General features: G+C 40.5%; 1 protein-coding gene across 4 annotated transcripts in view; it reads right to left on the bottom strand.

Annotated features, from left to right (window-relative positions):
• The window catches only part of vti1a (vesicle transport through interaction with t-SNAREs 1A), a 312,102-nt gene extending 289,075 nt beyond the window's left edge, over positions 1–23,027 (bottom strand). For all 4 annotated transcript variants that reach the window (XM_055646883.1, XM_055646881.1, XM_055646884.1 and 1 more), the window contains exons 1-3: positions 22,890–23,027; positions 13,156–13,214; positions 6,545–6,655 (exon numbers count right to left, since the gene is read on the bottom strand). In XM_055646883.1, coding sequence (XP_055502858.1) covers positions 6,545–6,655; positions 13,156–13,214; positions 22,890–22,983 — 264 coding nt within the window. In that variant the 5' untranslated portion in view covers positions 22,984–23,027. The remainder of the gene's footprint in view (positions 1–6,544; positions 6,656–13,155; positions 13,215–22,889) is intronic.
• Between the last annotated feature and the right edge of the window lie 100 nt (positions 23,028–23,127).

Raw genomic sequence — 23,127 nt, 5'->3', positions numbered from 1 at the left:
GTTTTGAGGGGGGGGGTGCAGGACGTCGTCACAGGAGAGGGCTGGTTCCCGAACGCAATACTTCCTCACTCCCAGCTCGCGGGTCACGGCACCCGGCTGCAGGCTCCAGGCAGCAGGGCCAGAGTACGGGCGGTGGATAGTTTCGAAAATATGTAATTACACGCATCCACATACAAGATCAGAGTTTTAATAGTTACTAGACCAAGTGGGGGCAGCAGAGAGAAGGGGAAAATCATTAATATCTCTGTCATTTTTCATCGACTGGAAAATTCCTTGGCACACATGCGGCAGAGGGGGCCTCTGAGCGAGGTGGCCAAAAATGACGGCCGTAGGTGGCGGCGTTCTCTCAAAAATCGCACAACAGATGGCCAAAACCGGTCAAGAACAGACATTTAGTAATATACTAGACCAAGTGCAGACCCGTTGGGTCTGCTCCCCCAATGGTGTGATCCCCCAACCCAATATTCCACCATGCACCCGTCTCCTCCAATGGAACTGAAGCCGTTGCCAAATGTAAGTTTCCAGCACTCCCCTGCCTCCCTCAATTGCACCTCCCCTGCCTGCTGCAGCAGTGAAAAGTTCAGTGTTCCTGTCTTGCAACTTTGTTTCGAAGTGTGTTGGAAGCTGATAGGAAGGAGCAGCCGTCAACGAATAAAAAGGCAGGAAGGGATCCGTACTGCAGGCGGACGGATGGATTTGAGTTTTATATATTAATAGATAAGATAACAATTAGTGACAACAAATGCTACCCACGCATCATTGACAAGCAGAGAATGAGTTTAGAAGGATGAGGGGGAATCAAGTCAAGTCAAGTCAAGTTTATTCGTCACATACACATACGAGATGTGCAGTGAAATGAAAGTGGCAATGCTCGCGGACTTTGTGCAAAAAGACAAACAGACAAACAACCAAACAAACTATAAACACAATCATAAACACACACATATTTCTTTACATATTAAATATTGGAAGGAAAAAGTTCAGTAAAGTTAGTCCCTGGTGAGATTTAGTCCGAATGGCCTCTGGGAAGAAACTCCTTCTCAACCTCTCCGTTCTCACAGCATGGCAACGGAGGCGTTTGCCTGACCGTAGCAGCTGGAACAGTCCGTTGCATGGGTGGAAGGGGTCTCCCATGATTTTATTGGCTCTGGAGTTGCACCTCCTGATGTATAGTTCCTGCAGGGGGGGCGAGTGAAGTTCCCATAGTGCGTTCGGCCGAATGCACTACTCTCTGCAGAGCCTTCTTGTCCTGGGCAGAGCAATTCCCAAACCAGATGGTAATATTTCCGGACAAGATGCTTTCCACAGCCGCTGAGTAGAAGCACTGGAGGATCCTCGGAGACACTCTGAATTTCCTCAATTGCCCGAGGTGGTAAAGGCGCTGCCTTGCCTTACTCATGAGTGCTGCGGCGTGTGATGTCCATGTCATATCCTCAGAGATGTGGACTCCCAGATATTTAAAACAGCTCACCCTATCCACAGGATCCCCATTTATCCTCAATGGTGTGTACGTCCTCGGATGATGTGCCCTCCTAAAGTCCACGATCAGCTCCTTCGTTTTTGATGGATCTTACCAAATAGTGAAAGGCCTGGATAGAGTGGATGTGGAAAGGATGATTCCACTAGTGAGAGAGTCTAGACTAGAGGGCACAGCCTCAGAATAAAAAGATGTACCTTTAGGAAGGAGGAGAGGAGGAATTTCTTTAGCCAGAGGATGGTGAATCTATGGAATTGCCCAGACAGCTGTGGAGCCAGAGTCATTGGGTGTTTTTATAGCAGATATTGGCAGGTTCTTGATTCGTACAGATGCCAAAGGTTACAGGGAGAAGGCAGAAGAATGGAGTTGAGAGGGAAAGATAGATCAGCTATGATTGAATGGCAAAGTAGACTCGATGGTTCAAATGGCCTAATTCCGCTCCTATGAGTTATGAACTATGAACTAAGACTAAAATAAAATCCCTCTCCTTTCTGTAAGGAATTCTAGATCTGTTACAAACAATAGAATAAACATTGGCTCAGTTGACGGCAAAGGTAAAGACTAGGTTGTTAATGGTTATGGCACAAACTGGAAGTAGTTAGACAGCATCAATCTTTCTTGACTAAATGGAAGGGTTAAAAAAAAAAAAATGGCAAGTACATACACTCATTTGAAGAACCAAGATTTTGTTTGGCTCAGCAACATGGCAAGCCTGATGGATCAAACAAAGCATTTTGTTTTATTGACGTATTTACCAATGTCTTGCACTGGAGCATTTGAACTGATTAATTTAGCCTAATTTTATTGAGATTTATGCATAATTACAGGAGAAAGGCAGATTTTATATATGACAACACTTTGTGTTTACAGGGTTCACAAAGGAAAAAACAAAACAAAATTTGAACACAGTAACTAGATTTACACTAATTGTCACTGTGATGCCTTGAATCATGAATGAAGAGATGTCAAAAGAGTACAGAGAGTTCAATTGTGATATCTATAAGGCCCAATTACTTGATAACATTCATCATTTGGGTCCAAAGGGCGTACCTTTAAACATAATCAGGTAGCAGTCAAAGTTGCCAATTTTGCTATTACATCCAAGAATGAGTCTTTTGGACAGGAAGAGGAGAAAGTAGAAGTTGAAATGAAAAAATATGATTTCTGCAGCAGTTGCTAAAAAAGTCAGAAAACACTGCCATCTAGCGGCATGATCGATATTATTCACAACCAGCATAAATCTAAAATACAAGCAAAAGCAATTTCATTGTTGCCAGCACATCTGAAAATTACATGCATCCAACAACCCATCCCAGCTCTTTTCCCCAAATTTTGGATGGAATGGTATGGAAGATACTAGACCTCTTTTAAGCCAGAAAGTGGATTTTGTAGATCACTCAGTGAAGTGTTATTCACATCTCGGATTAGATAGTCAATGATAATTAGACAATCATTGACTATCTAATCATCTATAATATCTAGTGTCTACCTAATCATGATTGACAGTTGGTTTCAACGAACAGACTGAATACTACACAAAACATCACAGGACAAAAGTAGCCAACAATTGTGTGCTTCTTAAAATTTCATTCTAGATTCTGTTTTCCCAATTGGTTACAATAATTTAACCTTTATCTGAGTGTAAATTGTTTACTATGAAATATGATGAAAAAAAGTTTCCTACACCATATGCATACCATGAAAACGTCCGCGCACAACACACCACAGAACAATTCAGAGAAACAATTAACTATGAGATTATATTGTAATACAGAAAACAGTTGACCGAAAGCCTTATTTTGGAATTTTTTTAGCAATAAGTCTCAGGTAACACTAAAGTGAATTTTATGGATTATATACAGCTGAAATTAAATGCAAACAAAAACTAATAAAATATGAGAAATATGTTCTAGTCCTTTGCAGCCTTTTTATGCACAGAATTTCCTCAAACATTTTTAGGAACTTTAATTTAAAGATTTACTTTTCCATCATATTGCTAATAGATTCAGTATAATACTCAAGGGATGGTAACAGCATGTTGATTTGTGAAAGAAAATTACAAATATTGGGCACATCAGACTTTCACAATTGCGTCCATTGCAAAACGAATATCAAATTCAGAGGAAATGGATGCTGGAAAATGATTGTATTCCAAAAATGGTTCACATCTGAAACGGTAATATAATGAAGCAAAATGTTACCGAGCCAAATATATTAATTTACACTAAATATTAAATTATTATTTTTAAAGATCTAGGGTAAATTACCTGATAGAGGGAAAACGGATAGACACATTTTTGGGTGGGTCCCATATTTACCAATGAGGAAGAGGGGAAATTTAAGGCATAGTGAAAGAGCAGGGCAGTAGGATTCAGAGAGGGAGCAGTGAGAGACGGTCTCACAAACTCAAGCCAGAGAGAGGAGAATTACTTCAAAAAGAACATTCCTTGATGAGATTTCGCAGTGTAGCAGTGAAATGAAGACAGAAGAGACTGCAGAGGGTCCCGATCCGAAATGTCATCTCTCCATTTACCTCCACTGATGCTGGCTGACCTGCTGAGGTCCTCTGGTAGTTTGTTGTTTTGCTCAAAATTCCAGCATCAACAGTCTCTTGCGTCTCTACATTACCCGATAGCTTATCAAACCTGGAAATGATCCAGGTCCTAGCACGAAACTTTTAGTAAAGCATTAGCATTGACTGACATCATATAGATTCTACAAAATCCTCAAAAGATTTTAGACAAGAAACTATTTTACTTCCCACACTGTAGTACCAAGCTGTTATCATACAGTTCCCTGGAGCCACTGTCACTGATAGATATCCTTGTAATGGAGCAAATCCTATGCCATTTCATGTGATAGTCAACCTAACTTAAACAAATTCGCTGAAAAAGAACGCAAAAAGATTCCGCTACTGAGCATGGCAGCAATGCAGTCAACTGCACCCTTCAAAGAAAAATACCAAGTAAAAGATCAACAGTCACCACTCCCACAACACATGGCAGCTTTCTGATCACCTTTTATATGAAGCCTGGATGTAGCGACCACCACTGCTACTGCTTCTAATTCAAATGTTACAGATTCAAACCTAGATATGGTTATGAGCAAAATTAATAGGTAAGAATTACAGAAATCTAACTTAAAAGAAAAAAATCCAATGTGGTAGCTACTCAAAAAAAATGATTTAAAAAAAAAAATGAATTCAAAGTATTTTAGGAGACCACGCACATTCAGCATCACATGCTTTCTGGTTTTATCTAGAACTATAAGTTAACAAACTGCCAGCATTATATCCTTAAGAGGTTGATGCTTTGTACCTCTATTTCACTGAAGAAGGACATATGATATGAAGACAGAAATTGCTGCAAAAACTCTGTAGGTCAGGCAGCATCTGTGTAAAGAGTAACATAACGTTTCAGGTCTGAGATCTTTCATCACATTACTTTGTTTCTTTCTGACAAAAGGTGCAGGACCTGAAACGTTAATTATTCTCTTTCCGCAGATACTGTCTGATCTGCTAAGTGTTTCCAGGAAGTTTTACATATATTTCAGATAGTGAGAAACTCCAGGTTTTTTTTTACATTTTCATCTACAAGAACATTATTGTCTGATCTGTTGTTATTAAATATCTTGCCGAATTGAATAAAGCAAAATGGTTGGTAAAGCCTATTGAAAATAGTTATAACAATTGGATTGCGAAATGAATATAATCTGTGAAGTTAAATACATTTAAACCTAGAATGGGATGAGCCATCATTTATAGATACTCCATTGTATCGTCTTTTAAACTGATTCATTAGGATGAAATGAGGAATATTTTTACCCATTTGCTCAGTTGTTTGATACCGAAACTGTTGTTTGATAGTGGAACAAAAAAATAAAATCAGTAGAGTGAATGTCAGCTTTACATCTTGAATAGGAAACAAAGAGTGCTGTGTAATTCCACCAATGAAAATCATGTGTTGTTCATAAAATCTGTTATTTTCATTCTATTATTTCTGCAATATTAATATAGTATGTGGTGACGGCTGTACTGTACCATAGTTTAGAAAAACTGCAGCATGGAATTTCCAGTTCCTTTGACATCGTCAACCAAAGTTTGCTTACACCTAGCTATTTCTGAAAAGCTTCCCATGTATGAAAGCTGTGTAACAATTGTTCAGAGTGTTTTTATGGGAAGTTAGTATTTCTTTTATTTGCCTTTTTTCCTCTCATCTGAAATTACCATCTTGTACTGATGTACTATTTTAGAGGACCCAGTAATTTTCCAAAATTTCAAACTAGTGTTAGCCTTACCTGTACAGGTGGTCCAAATGTCATGAGGTGGCTGACTAATGGACACTAGGGAATGAAGTGCCAAAACCAATCGTGCTCGGCACGTCTTCCTGGCTTTCCGGCAGTGGTTAATAGGTAAGAGTCATGAGTAGAAATACAAGTTGATTGTTCCCTTTGTAAAACCAATATGTTCAACGTTGACTTAACATGACAAAATCTTGCAGCACAGGAGAAGAGTTTTCATCTCGCTGTGTCTTTGCAGGAGATATTCATTTAGTACTGGTGTTCTATTTTTACTCATAGCCCAGTACTTGTCCTTATTAAATATGCCTCCAATGGCTTTGCGAAACGTGTTATTAAATCTATTTAACCCCATGAACCAAAATGGGAAGCACAAGAAATATTTCCTTCTGGTTACTGCTACTTTGGATTTTCTTCTTCCTCTAAAGTCATGGTCTGCATAGTCAATGTAGGGAGAGTCTGGATTTCCTAGACTGCATGCCTTAATACACCAAGAACTGTGTGCTTACACATTTAACCACGACGGGAGCAACATCGTTGTTGTAGGAAGTAGTAAATGTAGTAAAATAGTCATACGATTAATATCTATCAAAAATCTATCAACGTTTTTTGGCGAGGTTAACAACTCTTACATTACCAGTTTAGCAATAATGTTATACCCTAAAGTAACATTAAGACTATTCAAATATATCAAGGTATTTCATCTACTTCAAAAATGTTTATGATATTTGTGTGGTCTAGTGTCTCAATAAGTAGTAGAAATTAACTTACAAAGTCCTTATCAAGCTTTGCCAGTTCTTGCTTGTAACTCTTCATTCGAGTGCTCAACAGGCCACGGCTCTGCAATGGTATCTCACGCACCTCAAGATCCATTTGTTCGAGCTGTTACCAAAGTTTAAATAAATAAAGGAAAATATTGCTGTAAGATCATTTTGAAGCAGAATAATTGTTAATATAAAAATGCTACGACAATTTACAAACTATCCATCACCATTATTAAATAAATGTTTTTTTTCTTAACAACATACCGTCATAGAGTTAAATGGCATGGATACAGGCCCAACTTGTCTAAAGACAAAGATGCCCATCTAAGTTAGTCGAATGTTGGGCCCATATTCCTTTAAATCGTTCCCTTCCATGTACCTGCCCAAATGTCTTTTAAACATTCCAATTGTCCCTGCCTCTATCACTTCCTCTGGAAGCTCGTTTTATATCCCCAGCACCGTCTTTATGAAAATCTTGCCCCTCAGATCACCTTTAAATCCTTCTCGCTCGTGTAAAACCTATGTCTTCTGGTTTTAGACTCCCCTGCCCTGCGAAAAAGATTATGACTACCCTATTTATGCTCTTTGTAATTTTGTCAACCTTCACCAGGTCATCTCTCAGCCTCTTTCATGCCAGGGAAAGTCCCAGCCTATAATACCTCACCTTATAAGGCACGACCTGCAATCCAGGCAACATCCTTGTGAATCTTTTCTGCACCTTCAGTTTAATAACAGCCTTCCTACAACGTGGCAACCAGACCTGGTCATAATATTTCAAGGGTAGTTTATATAACTTTTTGTACAACAATAACATGATGTCCCAACTCTCGTACTCAATGCCACAGTCGATGAAGGCAGGTATGCCAGATGCCTTTCTCACTACTTTTTCAAGGAATTATGTACACCTTGATCTCTCCATTCAAGCGCACTCGCCAGGCCCCTGCCATTCAGTACGTAAGCTTACCCTGGTTTAACTTAGCAAAGTGCATCACTTCATAAGGAGTTTGAGTAAAATTCCATATGCCATTCCTCTATCCACTTTCTTAGTTGATCAATATCCCATTGTAACCCGAGACAAACTTCTTCACTGTCCACTACAACACCAACTTTGGTGTCTTCAGCAAACTTAATAATCATGTCAATGTTATCCTCACACAAATCATCAATATTATCTAATATATATAAAACCAAATACATGGGACTGGCCACTGATCCCTGCAGCACAACACTGGTTTTCCAATCTCAACAATAATCACCCCTCTCTTCCCCCCTTCTTATGGCATTTTTCCTTGCAACCCCAGTTGATGCAACACTTCTTCTTTCACCTCTTCCCTTTATACCATCCAAGCAACCAAAAATGCCTCTCCACGTGGAGCTCTGATTTACTTGCACTTCTTCCAATCTAGTGTATTGCATTTGTTGTTCACAATGTGGTCCTGGACAATGGAAAAAAAACATAAATGTATCCTGCCAAAGCACTGCTGTAATATCTTCCCTGACTAGCAATGCAACACCTCCACCTCTTGTCCCTCCAATTCTATCACACCTGAAGCAACGAAATCCTGGAATATTTAGTTTCCAATCACAGCCCTCCTGCAACCACGTTTCACTGATCGCCACATCATACTTCCAGGTGTCTATCCAGACTCTAAGCTCATCCACCTTTCTTACAATGCTCCTAGCATTGAAATATGCACATTTAAGAAACCCCCCGTCTCTTATTCTCTGTTTATTTCCTTTTTTTTCTTTCTCCTCTTGTGTCCGAGTGCTTCCCTTTTCTGCTTCCTGCCTCCCATTCTGTCTACTAGCTTTCGCTATTTGAGTCCCTCGCCCCAACCATTCTAGTTTAAAGTCTCCCCAGCAGCCTTTGCAAATTTCCCCGCTAGGATATTGGTCCCCCTCGGGTTCAAGTGCAACCCATCCTTTCTGTACAGGTCCCACCTTCCCCAAAATAAGTCCCAATGATCCAGGAACTTGAATCCCTGCCCTCTGCACCAGTCTTTCAGCCACACATTTATCCTCCACCTCGCTCCATTCCTACTCTCACTGTCACGTGGCACAGGCAGTAATCCTGAGATTGTTACCTTTTTGGTCCTTTTTCTTAACTCTCCTCCCAACTCCCTAAATCCTCCCTTCAGGACCTCTTCCCTTTTTTTACCTACGTCATTGGTACCTATAAGCCTTTGATATGTTGGCTAATTTTCCAAGGTAGCATGAAATATAGGTGGAGTCAATGGTGGGAAGTCTAGTCTGCGTGATGGACTGGGCTACATCTACAACTCTTTGCAATTTCTTCCAGTCTTTGGCAGAGCTGTTCCCAAATCAAGCTGTGGTGCAAAACTACAGTATGCTTTCAATGGTGATCTGTAAAGGTTTGTAAGAGTCACTGAAGGCATGCCTAATTTCCTCATTCTCCTCAAGAAGTAGAGGCATTGGGGTGCCTTCTTGGCTGTCACATCATTGTGGTTGGCCCACGACAAATCATTGGTACTATTGACGAAGATGAAGCTTTCAACTATTTCCACTTCCCTACCATTATTACTGATTATGCCTTGAAACCACCATACTTGCTGAAGTTAATAACTAGCTCCTTCATCTTGTTGACATTCACAGAGAGGTTATTGTCCTAACACTGTGTCACCAAGTTCTTTATCCACTTGCCTTCCTCTGTCTCAACGTTGTTCATGAATCGACCAACCACAGTGGTGTCGTCTACAAATCTGTAGATGGAATTAGAGCCACATTTGGCCATACAGTCATGAGTGTTTAGAGAACACAGTAGGAGACTGAGAAGGCATCCTTGCAGGCACCGGCGTTGAGTTATTATCGACGATGTACTGACACCTATCCTTACTGATTGAGGTCTGTGGATCAGAAAGTCGAGGATCCCGTGGCAAGGAGGGTAGCTGATTCCTCGGTCCAGAAGTTTGAAGATAAGCTTGGATAAGATCATGATGTTGAAGGAAGAGCTGTAGTCGATAAACAGGTGTATAGCATATGGGGCACTTGTTATCTAGGTGTTCCAGAAGCTTTGAAGCGATACTGTATTAGCAAAGCCAACTTTTGACCAGCATGTACACAATAACCAAATAGCCTCTTCCTCAGAGGACACAAAGAATGCAGATGCTAGAATGTGGGGCAAAAAAATAAATTGCTGGAAGAACCCAAATGGATAACACAATGGAAGAACACAAAAAAAATGGATAGACCCTAAATGTCATCAGTCCATTTCCCTCAACAGATGCTGCCTGACCCACCTGAGCTCCTCCAGCAGTTTATATTTAGCCTCTTCCTATGCTGCACATTTCTATGATTATAGTACTGGTAATGGAGATCTGACAAATATTTGAGGAAATAGACTGGTGCTTTGCAGCCAAGTTTCGGGATTGCGGAAATAAGGTGCAAGAAAATATATCCAAGCACCTTCGAGTAGACAAGCCCTTTCCAGATAGCAAGCCAATGCTTGATAGCTTTTTAGAAATCAAATAGTTGTTAAGTTTCAGAAACGAGTTATAGTTTATGGCATAAAATGTCCATCCTGGGTCTTCAGTAAAATCAAAAAATAATTCATCAGTACTACACTCTCTCACAGAGCGACAAGTTATTAACCATCAATATTTATATGATTATCCCTTAAATGATGCGCATATCTCTCTCATATCTGACACAGATTTCCATTAATTCTACATCCCACTGAATGGGACCACATCTGGATTACTGTGTGCAACATGTATCTATTTACTGAAGAAAAGGCACATGCTTGCATAGAAAGTTCACCAGACTGATTCCTGGGATGGCATGTCTGTTATTTGAGGAGAGTTTAGATTGACTCAGCCTGTATTTACCAGAGTTTAGAAGAATGAGAAGGGAGCTCACTAAAAAATACAGAATTTTGTACGTTTCAATGAGGTCCGACAGGCATGACAGCCTGGATGCAGGAAGGTCAAATCCCCTGGCAGCAGGATATAGAACAGAGGTTGTAGGTCAAGAAAGGCAGAGGATGTAGGTCGAGATATTTAGGAGTGAGCAAAAAAGTACTCGCAAAATAGTGATGCAGTGGAATCCTCAAACTCAGGAGGCTCTAGAGGTGAGCTGGTTGAATATATTTTAGAAGAGAGATATGTTTCTATACACATAAGGCACCAGCAACTATGAAGAGAAAATGATAACCTACATTAAAGCAGATGATCAGCCGTGATTGTACTGAATAGCAGAGCAGGCGAGAAGAGCAAAATCATCTTTCCTGCTCCTATTTCGCTATGCCTATCTAACTCAACCACCATTCTTTGAAAAAAAAATTAATGCAAAGTCCTGTTTCAGTCAGTAACTTCTCAACCAGAATAAATGCAACCAAATGTTTACTGCTATCGTCATCAGTAAAAAACTGTAGCAGATTCACCAAAACTAATGGAAATAGAAGTTCGGCGACCAATCATCCACCACCCAATGTCCAACCAGCGCTAAAGAGTTTTTATTTTGCTGGTCATTAAGCAAAGTATTCTAATGTTGGAAAGTTCTATTCAGTCCCATTCTATATTTAATTGACAAGAAATATCATATCTCAAACGTCTTCCACAAGCAAGTTTTCTAATCCTGAATTCATTTTGATAAATTGACTGTGTTAATATCTTTATGGCCACTTTCACAACAGAAAGCCTCACACTGGGCACAGCGATGTGACTGTGCCATAGCTTATATAAAATTGCCATTAGTTCAGTCTCCATTCTTAAATTTATAGAACTTAAAATGTTAGCCTTTTGTTACAAAAAACATAGTTTGATACATTTGCATTCTCTTCACATTTATGTCTTTGAACTCATCGTTGGGTTTCATAATTCTCTCTCTTTAGTCTTTTCACTGAATGTGTACACACCATTCCTTATTTTTAAATCTAGAATTTGTAACCTTGCATTCAGTCACATTAGATAGCATATCCCAAATATATTACCCCTAGTTCATTCATCTCTTTTATCTTCACTGTACCGCATAGTGTTTGCAAATGCCCCAAGACCATGAATCCTATGCTCATCTATATCATCTATGGTTACAGAAAAAGAACAGAACTGAATCAGGGGGAATATGAGATTTCTTTAAAGTCAAATTGGGTGGCATATTACAAAGAAATGTGCATATAGGCACAGTAGCATAGAAAGCCGCCTCACAGTGACCTGCGTTCAATCCTGACTTCTGGTGTTGTCTATGCAGAGTTTGCACATGTGCTCATGTGCGTTTCCTCCTGGTGTTCTGAAATTGCTCCTAGTATGCAGATGGTGAGAAACTATAGGGAAGAGTTAATGGGAATGCTAAGAGAATTAAATGGGGTTACTGGAACTGGATATTTTATAGTTAGTGGGCGAAAAGGCCAAGTTAAATTACTCTTTGACAGCAACTGTAAGACTTAATGGACCTTTTTAACATAACTGCTTTCATTAATTTCTACACTACAGCTCTCTATTGTTTCGTGATAGCAATTATTTCCAAAGGTAATTTAGGACCCTACAGATGCAGAGCAAGTGTCTGAAATTCAGATACGTGCAATCCATGCAAAATTGATTTTGCAACTTTGGGAGTCTAACTTTAACCTGCCCTGCAGATTAAGGAATCCAGAAATAATAAAGCAACTCCATCAAACTACAGGCCTAGCGAGAAATCTCAGCCATTAATTAAGTCGTGTTTATTGTCATATGCAAGTATGGCAAGATACAGAAACTGTGAAAAATCTTGCTTGCAGCATTACAGGCACATAATTACAAAAACAAATTACATGTAAATTATACCTAAATTACACATACAATTTCTAAAACAAAATAAAGAATGTACAAAAAAATTGCGAAACACAATGGTAGCAGTAAGAGGGTGTGGCCAAGATGGTGAGCACCCTTGATGACAGATGCCACCTTCTTGAAGCAGTGCCTCATGTAGATGGTTTCAATAGAGGGGAGGGCTATGCCCATGATGGACTAGACTGAGTCCACCCCTCTCCACAGCCTCTTGCACTCCTGTGCATTTGAATTGCCATAACAGCCAGGAATACATTCTAAAGCACATCTGTAGAAGGTTATTAGACTATTAGGAGACACGTGGAATCTCTTGAAGCTTCTAAGAAAATAGAAACACCAGTGTGCTTTCTTCATGATTACATCTTTGAGATGGGCTCAAGACTGATCATTTGAGATGTTAATGCCTAGAAATTTGAAGCTACTAACTCTCTCCTCCACCAACGAAAACTAGCGTGTGATCCTCTGACTGTCAAAATGGAGCATCGGAGCATCCTGCCATCAGAACACAATAGCTGGAGAAATCCAAACACGTTTTTCCAAAGGGATTGATTATACATTTGACGACATTGTATATCAAGCACACAAACTAAACGCACAAATTATCACATTTGTTCCAGCAGAAATGGTCCGACTAAATTGAACCTCATCTGGAAATGAAGAATTTGGCCTTCTTGCTCAAATTAACATCAAAGATGAACCACTAAAGAGGGAATAAAATTAGTCATTTATATTGTTACTGTATCTATATAAATTAAATTCACATCTTTCACTCCTCACGTCCAAATTTAACACAAATCACGACAAATTAATTAGACTTCCACAATAATAGGCTTCTTACCAGTTCCCGAGCTTCTTCCATTTGCTTTTCCACATTTGTAACCATACCTTTCTTGTCATCTAGAAAATTAACAAACGAATAAATATTCCAGATTTCATTACATGAATCTTCCTAAAGAGATTAACATTATATTTAGATGGCTTTGAGTTAATGGTGTACTTACTTTAGCATTTAAATTTGATACAAAATCATTAACAATCAAAACCATAAAATGTACAAGTTATTGTTGCAAGCCAGCAAGTGACAATAACAGTTTTTATATGCTCAAATTATCTAAATTAAGAACTGGTGCCAAATACATCAAGGATTCAAGTGCGTGATGACAGGTAACCTTAATTCCACAACAGCAATACCGTACAATGCAGCATTATATATAATTAACATTTTTGGACAATTAAAGTTCGGTTCATCATGCGCTTTAATTGAGCCCCAGTGATGATGCAACAGAACTATTAAAATGGAGACCCAAGAGACTACAGGAGGAATCTGGAGGAAAAGAAAACAAACTGCTGGAGGAATGTAGCGATTCAAACAGCATCTGTGGAGACAAAAGGATAGTCGACATTAAGTCATGACCCTGTAACCTGATGCAGGATCATGGCCTGAAACTATCACCATTCATTTGCCTCCATAGATGCTGCTTGATCTGCTGAGTTCCTCCAACAGTTTATTTTTGTTTCAAAACTATTAGAATGCTATTTTTCTTCGCTGTGTTAACAATTCCAAACACACAGAAAATAGTTCATGATTACGATTTGTAATATTTGAAAAAAAATTCAGAACAATGGTGGAAATGACAAAAAAAGTTGTAGGGAAATTGTTTTGAGCTTATATACCAAGACAGTCGTGCAAGAGAACTGTACAGGATATTTAGAAAGACACAAATTGCTGGAGTAACTCAGTAGGTTAGGCAGAATACCTGGAGAACACGGATAGGTGACGTTATGGGTCAGGGCCCTTCTTCAGGCACGGATGGGTAACATTTTGGGTCGGGACCCTACTTCAGTAACATGGATAGGTAACGATTTAGGTTGGGACCATTCTTCAGAAATATGGAAAAGCGATGTTTTGGGTCAGGACCCTTCTTCAGCAAAATCGATAGGTGACATTTTTCTTTTTTTCCCCCACAAATGCCACATGACCTGTTGAGTCTTTCCAGCATTTTCTGTTTTTGATCTTTCAAATGCCAAAGCAGGCTCAAACAAACAACTCCTGCTCATATTTTTTGTTATGCTAGAGCAAGCAAAAATAAATTGTTTCCATCTGTTGATCGCCAAAGATCAGGGGATTAAGATGACTGGCAAAAGAGTAGGCGATAATACGAGGAAAGCAATTTTAGGTAGTGAATTTCTGGACCTGCTCAGACAGAATGTTGATGTATAAAAGGATGATGAGAACTAATTCAATGGCAACATTCAAGAGAACAGGGTAAAAACAGGCAAAGAAAACCAGCCAACTAAGTGGAAAACTGGGATTAATGGAATAACATGACCACAGAACAAATAGTTCAAAATTTGAAGAAAAGCACGTTATCTGTACTGTCACATGCACTGATCATATTGTTCATCAGTTCCTTTTCAGTAGATGACAGCATAAGCAATATATATTATTTTTATTATTAACTGCTCCCTGCAAGCAGCAAGCAATGAGGGATAAACTCACATTAAAAATTCTGAAATAGTACAACCAATAGCACCAAAAAGGTTACTTAATGTTGCGTTGTTTTGGCTATAGAATTTAGCATTTAAATTCACCCCTTGGGAGGAATAGGCAATTTACTGCTGTCATTGCACACAAAAGGATTTATACTTTGCCTGGTCATTGGTCTGGGGTTCTGGGAGTTAGTGGGGATAGAAATAAAAGGAAAACTGCAGCTGTTATAATTCTGAAGTAAATGCAGAAAATAGTAGATATACTCAGCAGGCCAGCATGTGTAGAAAAATGAACAGTTAATGTTTCAGGTTGAAGTCTTCATCAGAACTTCTCCAATTTCTATTTATATTGATGCTATCAGACCTGCTGAGCTTTCTAATCTTTTCTGGTATGAGTTGCAGACATTTTAAGGAGACATGCAGTACGTTCTTGAATCTTCTACCTGACTGTCTGGTAATTTAATCTCTGTCATGTTTGTGCATGATAGAACTAGGAATTGACTATCTGTGTTGGGAATCTGGTGTCATGCATACGAACAATGGCAAGGCTGCTTTATCAAAGGGAGCTGAGGGAATGCTCTGTCTTCTTTCAAAGAAACATGGCTCACCCCCAGCTGTCCAAACTCAGCGGTTCAGCCTGAAGGGTTCTCCATCCACCGTATGGACCGTACACTGGCATCTGGGAAAGGGAGAGGAGAACTCTGGTCAACTCTGCGAGGTGCTCAGACGTGGCAGTCCTGTCCAACTCCTGCTCTCCACACCTGGAACATCTGGCGGTGAAGTGCCGTCCCTTCTACCTCCCAAGGGAATTCACATCCATCATCTTGACCGTGGTCTACATCCCACCCCAGGCAGACGTCCGTCTGGCACTGGAGGAGCTGCACGCCGTGGTCAACAAACAACAGACGTCTTACCCAGAGGCATTTATCACCATTGCTGGGGACTTCAATAAGGCAAACCTCAAGAAATCACTCCCTAACTTCCACCAACATGTCTCCTGCTGCACCAGAGGTTGATCATGGAGCAAATCAACTCCTACCTCGACAAAAACCTGGACCCACTGCAGTTCGCTTACCGCCACAACATATTGTTAGGCGCTTCCCCCTCCTGGTGCATGCTATGTACGTACCTTTCTCTGTTTCTCTCCCGAGTACAGGCCTCGTGGCTGTGAGTCTGGAATCAAGGGGTTAAAGGCTCCTGTACCCGATTGGCCAAGCTGCATCAGGTGACGGGTGACTCATCTGAAGCTTAAATACCAGAGCTTCCCAGGATTCTCTCTCTTCTTCGTGGACCCTGACTGATGAGCAGACTGCTGGTGTGAGCTGAGGGAGGCCTGGCCACATGGCATAGAACTTTGTGTACTTTCACCATTCCTTGTTAACAAATATTGAATTGGGACGGATAAGGGCTGACCTTAGTGTTTTTGTGTATTTTGTTTCAGGGTTATATCTCTTTAGGCAGGTTTTAGAGTCTCCGGTTCGACGGTCCATCACGTGGCTGGCTGGAGCATTGTTAAATTGTTTGTCAGTTCATCCATATCCCTGACTGGGTTGTTTAAATCAGGTTTGGGTTTTGTGTTCCATTGAATAATTAAAACTATTTTTGAACTTGAACCTGGTTTTTGACTTGTGTAACGCGGTTCTGAAGTACTTGCATTCGGGAGTCGGAACAATATCAACGGTGGATGCGATCTTGCTGGCCCTCCACTCCGCTCTGGACCACTTGGACAACAAAAACTCATATGTCAGGCTGTTATTCATTGATTACAGCTCGGCATTTAACACAATCATCCCCTCCAAGCTGGTTACCAAACTCGCAGAACTGGGTCTCTGCGTATCCCTCTGCAATTGGATCCTCGACTTCCTCATTCACAGACCAGTCTTTTCGTATTGGTGGAAATGTGTCAGCCTCGATAACAATCAGCACGGGAGCACCTCAAGGCTGCGTGCTCAGCCCCCTGCTGTACTCACTCTATACTCATGACTGCGTAGCCGGTCACAGTGCGAACTCCATTATCAAGTTGTGGGACGTATCACTGATGGTGATGAGTCAGAGTATAGAAGAGAGATCGAGCAACTGTCCATATGGTGCCAGGGCAATAACCTGGCCCTCAACACCAGCAAAACCAAGGAACTGATTGTGGACTTTGGAAGGAGTAGAATGGGGACCCACAGCCCCGTTTATATCAACGGGTCGATGGTTGAAAGGGTCACGAACTTCAAATTCCTGGGTGTGCACATCTCTGAAGATCTTTCCTGGTCCGAGAACACCAATGCAATTATCAAGAAAGCTCATCAGTGCCTCTACTTCCTGAGAAGATTACGGAGAGTCGGTTTGTCAAGGAGGACTCTCTCTAATTTCTACAGGTGCACAGTAGAGAGCATGCTGACCAGTTGCATCGTGGCTTGGTTCGGCAACTTGAGCGCCCTGGAGAGGAAAAGACTACAAAAAATAGTAAACACTGCCCAGTCCATCATCGGCTCTGACCTTCCTTCCATTGAGGGGATTTATCACAGTCGCTGCCTCAAAAAGGCTGGCAGTATCATTAAAGACCCACACCATGTTGACCACACATTCATCTCCCTGCTACCTTCAGGTAGAAGGTACAGGAGCCTGAAGACTGCAACAACCAGGTTCAGGAATAGCTACTTCCCCACAGCCATCAGGCTATTAAACCTGGCTCAGACAAAACACTGATTATTAATAACCCATTATCTGTTATTTGCACTTTATCAGTTTATTTATTCATGTGTGTATATATTTATCTTATGGTATATGGACACATTGATCTGTTTTGTAGTAAATGCCCACTATGTTCTGTGTGCTGAAGCATAGCAAGAATTTCATTGTCCTATACAGGGACACATGACAATAAACTCACGAACTTGAACAATGTGGCAGTTTTCTTATATGTTCAATGCGCTGGGAGGATTTTATAGAGACAGTTTTGGTGATATCTTTCCTGTGCTTGACGTGCTATTAGTTGTCTGAAGCATATAGGAAGCCAGGATCACTGCTGCTTGGCATAAGCTTTGTGCCAGTTTTTAAATACTGATTTTCAAACTGCATTCCTCAATCTATCAACAAAAGTCTCCATTGCCGATTGGAAGGCAATGGTGCATTTCATCACTGATGTCTGCCATCACCGAGAGGTGGCTCTTGTGATGTGTTTTTCAGGGATCAATGTAAACCTCCAAAGACTCACAAGGTATTCAGATGGAGTCCAATCAACATTTTAGATATTGCCTGTGCAGATTCTGGACATTATTTTCATGACCGCTTGTATTGCCTCCAGATGCATATTTTTCTCGCAAATATGGAAATACCAAGAAAGTTGCACAATTTACCTCTTAGTGATTGTCAATGGGAACTTATCTTAATGCAGGTTAATGGAAAAATAATCCAAGAGGATTTGATTGCCATGTGCAAGGATAGGTTTTAGGGCACAAGGATACAAGTAGAGGGAGAATATAGAGTCACAGAGTCGTACAGCCCAACTCGTCCATGCTGACCAAGATGCCCCATATAAGCGTAGCCTATTTACCAACATGTGGCCTATATCCCTTTAAACCCCTCCAAACTATGTACCTGTCCAAACGTATTTTAAATGTTGTTATTGTTACCTACTTCAACCACTATATGATGAATAAGATTGCTTCCCTGTGGATCGGTAAGAATCTGATGTTAAACAGCCTTCTTCTGTGTTGTTATAAACATAATGCAAAAAGGAGAAAGAAGAGCGCAAACCTTGATATATTTAAAGAGCGAGAGCGAAAACAAAATCTCTTCTCAATTGATAGCCATTGTTTTGCACCACACTGAGTATGAGGACTAGCTAAATGACTCAGATCTGACCTCGTCACTGTATGATTTAGTTCCAATGTACTTGCCACTGAGCCACCAGAAATAATATGTTCTTTAAAAGAAAGGAAAATACTATCTGATTTAAGTCTCATCCTAAAAACAAGGTAATTGTAATAGGCTATGATTAGTGGGTGACTAATGCTTGTAACGGACTAAGAACTGAACAGTGAACAACAAGAAATGAACAAATTTTGCTTCATACGGTCGTCATAATAAAGATTTTATCATTTTGGTTACGTTTATAAAATATGGAGAGACCTGACATAAGTATGAAAAAAATGAGAAAGGGTAGTCAGTCAGAATCTTATTTTGCCAGTGGAAATGTCAAAGACTAAAGAGCATAACTTTAAGATGAGAGGGGGCACAGTGTAAAGGAGATGTGCGGGGTAAGTTTGTTTGTTTGTCTGTCTATCTATCTATTTTACACACAGACACTCAATAGCGGGTGGGAAGGAACTGCAGATGCTGGTTGGTGTTAGGAGAGTGGTGTGTGTCCGGAACATACTGCCAGGGGTGGTGGAGGAGGCAGATACAATAGTGGCATTTACAAGGCTTTTGGATAGGCTGGGAATGGAGGATAGGGATCATGTGCAGGCAGAGGAGATTAGTTTAATCTGTCAACAAATTTGGAGTGGACACGTGAGCCAATGGGCCTGTTTCTGTGCAGTACTCTATGCTCTAAGGTGAGTGGACATGGTTTAAAGAGGATGTGCGGAGCAAGTTTTATTTTATTTTTTTAAAACACATGCATATGCAGGGAATAGAAGGATATGGATCACGTGCAGACAAAGGAGATTAACTTTGCATTTTGTCGGGCATGGACATTGTGGGCTGAAGGGCCTTTTCCTGTGTTTAACAGTTTTATGTTCTTTATTCTATGTTCTACAGTAATTGGGGGTCCACTTTAAATATACAATCTATTGATTTATCAAAAGGCTGAAGACCCGAGATGAAGTAGGTACTGGTTGGGGGAAACAATGCTAACTGCTTCTGTCTTTCTGAAACTTACAAAATTCTAACAAGGCTCAACAGTGCAGCTGTAAGAATAATGTCCAGAACCAAACCAAAAATAAGCAGTCAGTCATCATTCTGGATTGAGATAAGAAAATAAATCTTCATCCAGAACATACTGGAATTCTCTTCCCAAAAAGACTTTGGAAGCTCAGTCATAGTATACTCTAGGAAAATATCAATAGATTTTATGGATATTAAGAGAATCAAGAGATACTGGGTTAGTGCAGGAAAGTTGAGTTGAAGTAAAAGATTAACCATGATCTTACTGAACACGCAGAAGAGGCACAAAGGGTCGAATGGTTCGTTGCCGTCAATTAAGTAGGTTAACTTGGATAGGTATTGAGTAGGACTCTATAATTAATTAATTAATTAAATGAAGCTGTTCTACCTAGTCTCACCATCACCACGCCAACTGATAATCGAGGCCTCAGTCATTTTTCTCTGATCTTCAAGGAAATGAAATAGAAATCCTTCAGGTTTTTGTGCTGCAGACATGATTCCAGTTAAGATATAATGTGCAGTACCTTTGTACTGTAGATAACCTTAATTATCACTACTTTCATAATCATACATCAAATACCATCATTTGTTAATGCCAAAATGGTCTATACAACATCTTGTCATAATTCTTGTCACAATCAAAAGAACAATCTGATACCAAGCAATCTTATATTTTCTTAGATGTTTCCAAGACCTTCATCTCTTCCTTGATAAAGGTAAACTACATTTTGTCCATCTTCTTATAATAACATTGGACACCTTTGTTCATCAATGCCTTTCTACTGCAATATTTTTCAGAGCACATTCTGCAGTTTGATCACCCTCTTATTCTTAGGAGACAGTTGATGCGAATTGTGTTTGAAAAAGAAAGTCGGGTGTCATAGAGCATGGAAACAGGTACACTGAACCCACCTGCCCACATTTGGTCCATGTCCCTCCAAAACATTCCTATCCATAAATAAGGGTTGGAAGAAGAGGGAGGTGTCATCCATTCAGTACAACCGAGAGTTAGGGAGTGGAACAAGCAGGTACAATGATAACATTTAAAATGCAATTGGATAACTGCTTGGATAGGAAAGGAATAGAGGGGTATGGGCAAAGTGAAAGGAACTGTCACTTGTGACAGTAGGTGCAGGAGTAGGCCATTCGGCCCTTCGAGCCAGCACCGCTATTCAATGTGATCATGGCTGATCATCCCCAATCAGTACCCTGTTCCTGCCTTCTCCCCATACCCCCTGACTCCGCTATCTTCAATAGCCCTATCTAGCTCTCTCCTGAAAGTATCCAGAAAACCGGCCTCCACCACCCTCTGAGGCAGAGAATTCCACAGACTCACAACTGTGAGAAAAAGTGTTTCCTCATCTCTGTTCTAAATGGCTTACCCCTTATTCTTAAACTGTGACCCCTGGTTCTGGACTCCTCCAACATCGGGAACATGTTTCCGGCCTCTAGCTTGTCCAAACCCTTAATAATCTTATACGTTTCAATAAGATCCCCTCTCATCCTTCTAAACTCCAGAGTATACAAGCCCAGCCACTCCATTCTCTCAGCATATGACAGTCCTGCCATCCCGGGAATTAACCTTGGAAATCTACGCTGCACTCCCTCAATAGCAAGAATGTCCTTCCTCAAATTAGGGGACCAAAACTGCACACAATACCCCAGGTGTGGTCTCACTAGGGCCCTATACAACTGCAGAAGGACCTCTTTGCACCTATACTCAACTCCTCTTGTTAAGAAGGCCAACATGCCATTCACTTTCTTCACTGCCTGCTGTACCTGCATGCTTACTTTCATTAAATGATGAACAAGGACCCCCAGATCCCGTTGTATTCCCCCTTTTCCCAACGTGACACCATTTAGATAATAATCTGCCTTCCTGTTTTTGCTACCAAAGTGGATAACCTCACATTTATCCACATTAAACTGCATCTGCCATGCATCTGCCCACTCACCCAACCTGTCCAAGTCACCCTGCATTCTAATAGCATCCTCCTCACAGTTCACACTGCCACCCAGCTCTGTGTCATCTGCAAATTTGCTAATGTTACTTTGAATCTCTTCATCCAAATAATTGATGTATATTGTAAATAGATGCAGTCCCAGCACCGAGCCTTGCAGAACCCCACTAGTCACTGCCTGTCATTCTGAAAGGGACCTGTTAATCCATACTCTTTGTTTCCTGTCTGCCAACCAATTTTCTATCCATGTCAGCACTCTACCCCCAATACCATGTGCCCTAATTTTGCCCACTAATCTCCTATGTGAGACCTTATCAAATTGTTTCTTAAAGTCCAGGTACCCTACATCCACTGGCTGTCCCTTGTCCATTTTCCTAGTTACATCCTCAAAATATTCCAGAGTGTAGTCAGGGATCTCGATTAGCACGGACAAGTTGGGCCGAAGGGCCTGTATCATGCCGTAGAAATATAGCTTCAACTCAATCATTCAACACCAATAGTACAGATGAAAAGGAAACAGAATCATTTCAACTAATTATTTCAATGTGCATAACTAAGTATAGGCATTCATCAAATTTTGTATTAGATCAATTTCATACACATTCTTTCAAGTGTAAATTTGTTTACTTACTGGTCTTTTACATTGATTACATTATTTTGTTAAATTATCAATTGAACAAGGTCCATCAAAGTAACTTTGTGGCTAAAATTGCAACAAAGTATTTAGATTAGTATAGACAGACCCTTCGTCTTTTTAGGGGTGTTAAGCTTCTCCACCCGAAACCATGAGTTACAATATGGCAAATAAATTACGTGTCCGTCTCCAGTCATCCTGTGAATGAATGTGATCATGAATGATTGTCAAACAAGTTTCGCGTTGCTGCAATACTCGGGATTCTGGATTCCAGGCCAATGCACACTAGTTACATTACATAAACCTAATTCACTGCTTCACTGTTAATTGTAATTACTTATGAATATTGAATGGATCACCTTTATGAATATTGAATGGGTCACCTTTCAAATCACCTGTGCTTAAAGTACGGCAGCCAAGTTCCTTTTGACTAAACAAGAGGCGTCCAACTGTTGAGATTGATATTATTTTGATAAATAAGGATGAAATTGACAACACGTTTAGCCAACAACTACAGATAACATCGAGGAACATACACGATTCACAGCCGCCTGAAACTCATCAACTCTCTCACTGGTCAAACACATCATGCAGACAAGGTTTCCCCACCTCCAGATAACTTCGGTATCCTCCCCACTTTATTGGTGATGTCGGCCGTCAAGGTCCCGAAATCCTGCTCGTACACCTCGAAATCCGAGGACATTTTCAGCGGGGGTTGCGACTGTGACTGTGAGTGGAGAGAGTTTAAAGCGCTGTCTCTGCAGCGGCCGCTTCTTCCGGCCTGTGTCACCGAGGCTTCTGGAAAATTCCCGTCACTGTCTCCCACAGCGGCCGTGACACCCACTGA

This window comes from Leucoraja erinacea, chromosome 15 (genome assembly GCF_028641065.1).
Source record: "Leucoraja erinacea ecotype New England chromosome 15, Leri_hhj_1, whole genome shotgun sequence".
In the NCBI taxonomy this organism is placed as follows: domain Eukaryota; kingdom Metazoa; phylum Chordata; class Chondrichthyes; order Rajiformes; family Rajidae; genus Leucoraja; species Leucoraja erinaceus.
The sequence above is the reverse complement of the archived record's forward strand: the minus strand, read 5'-3'. Positions and strand labels throughout refer to the sequence as shown.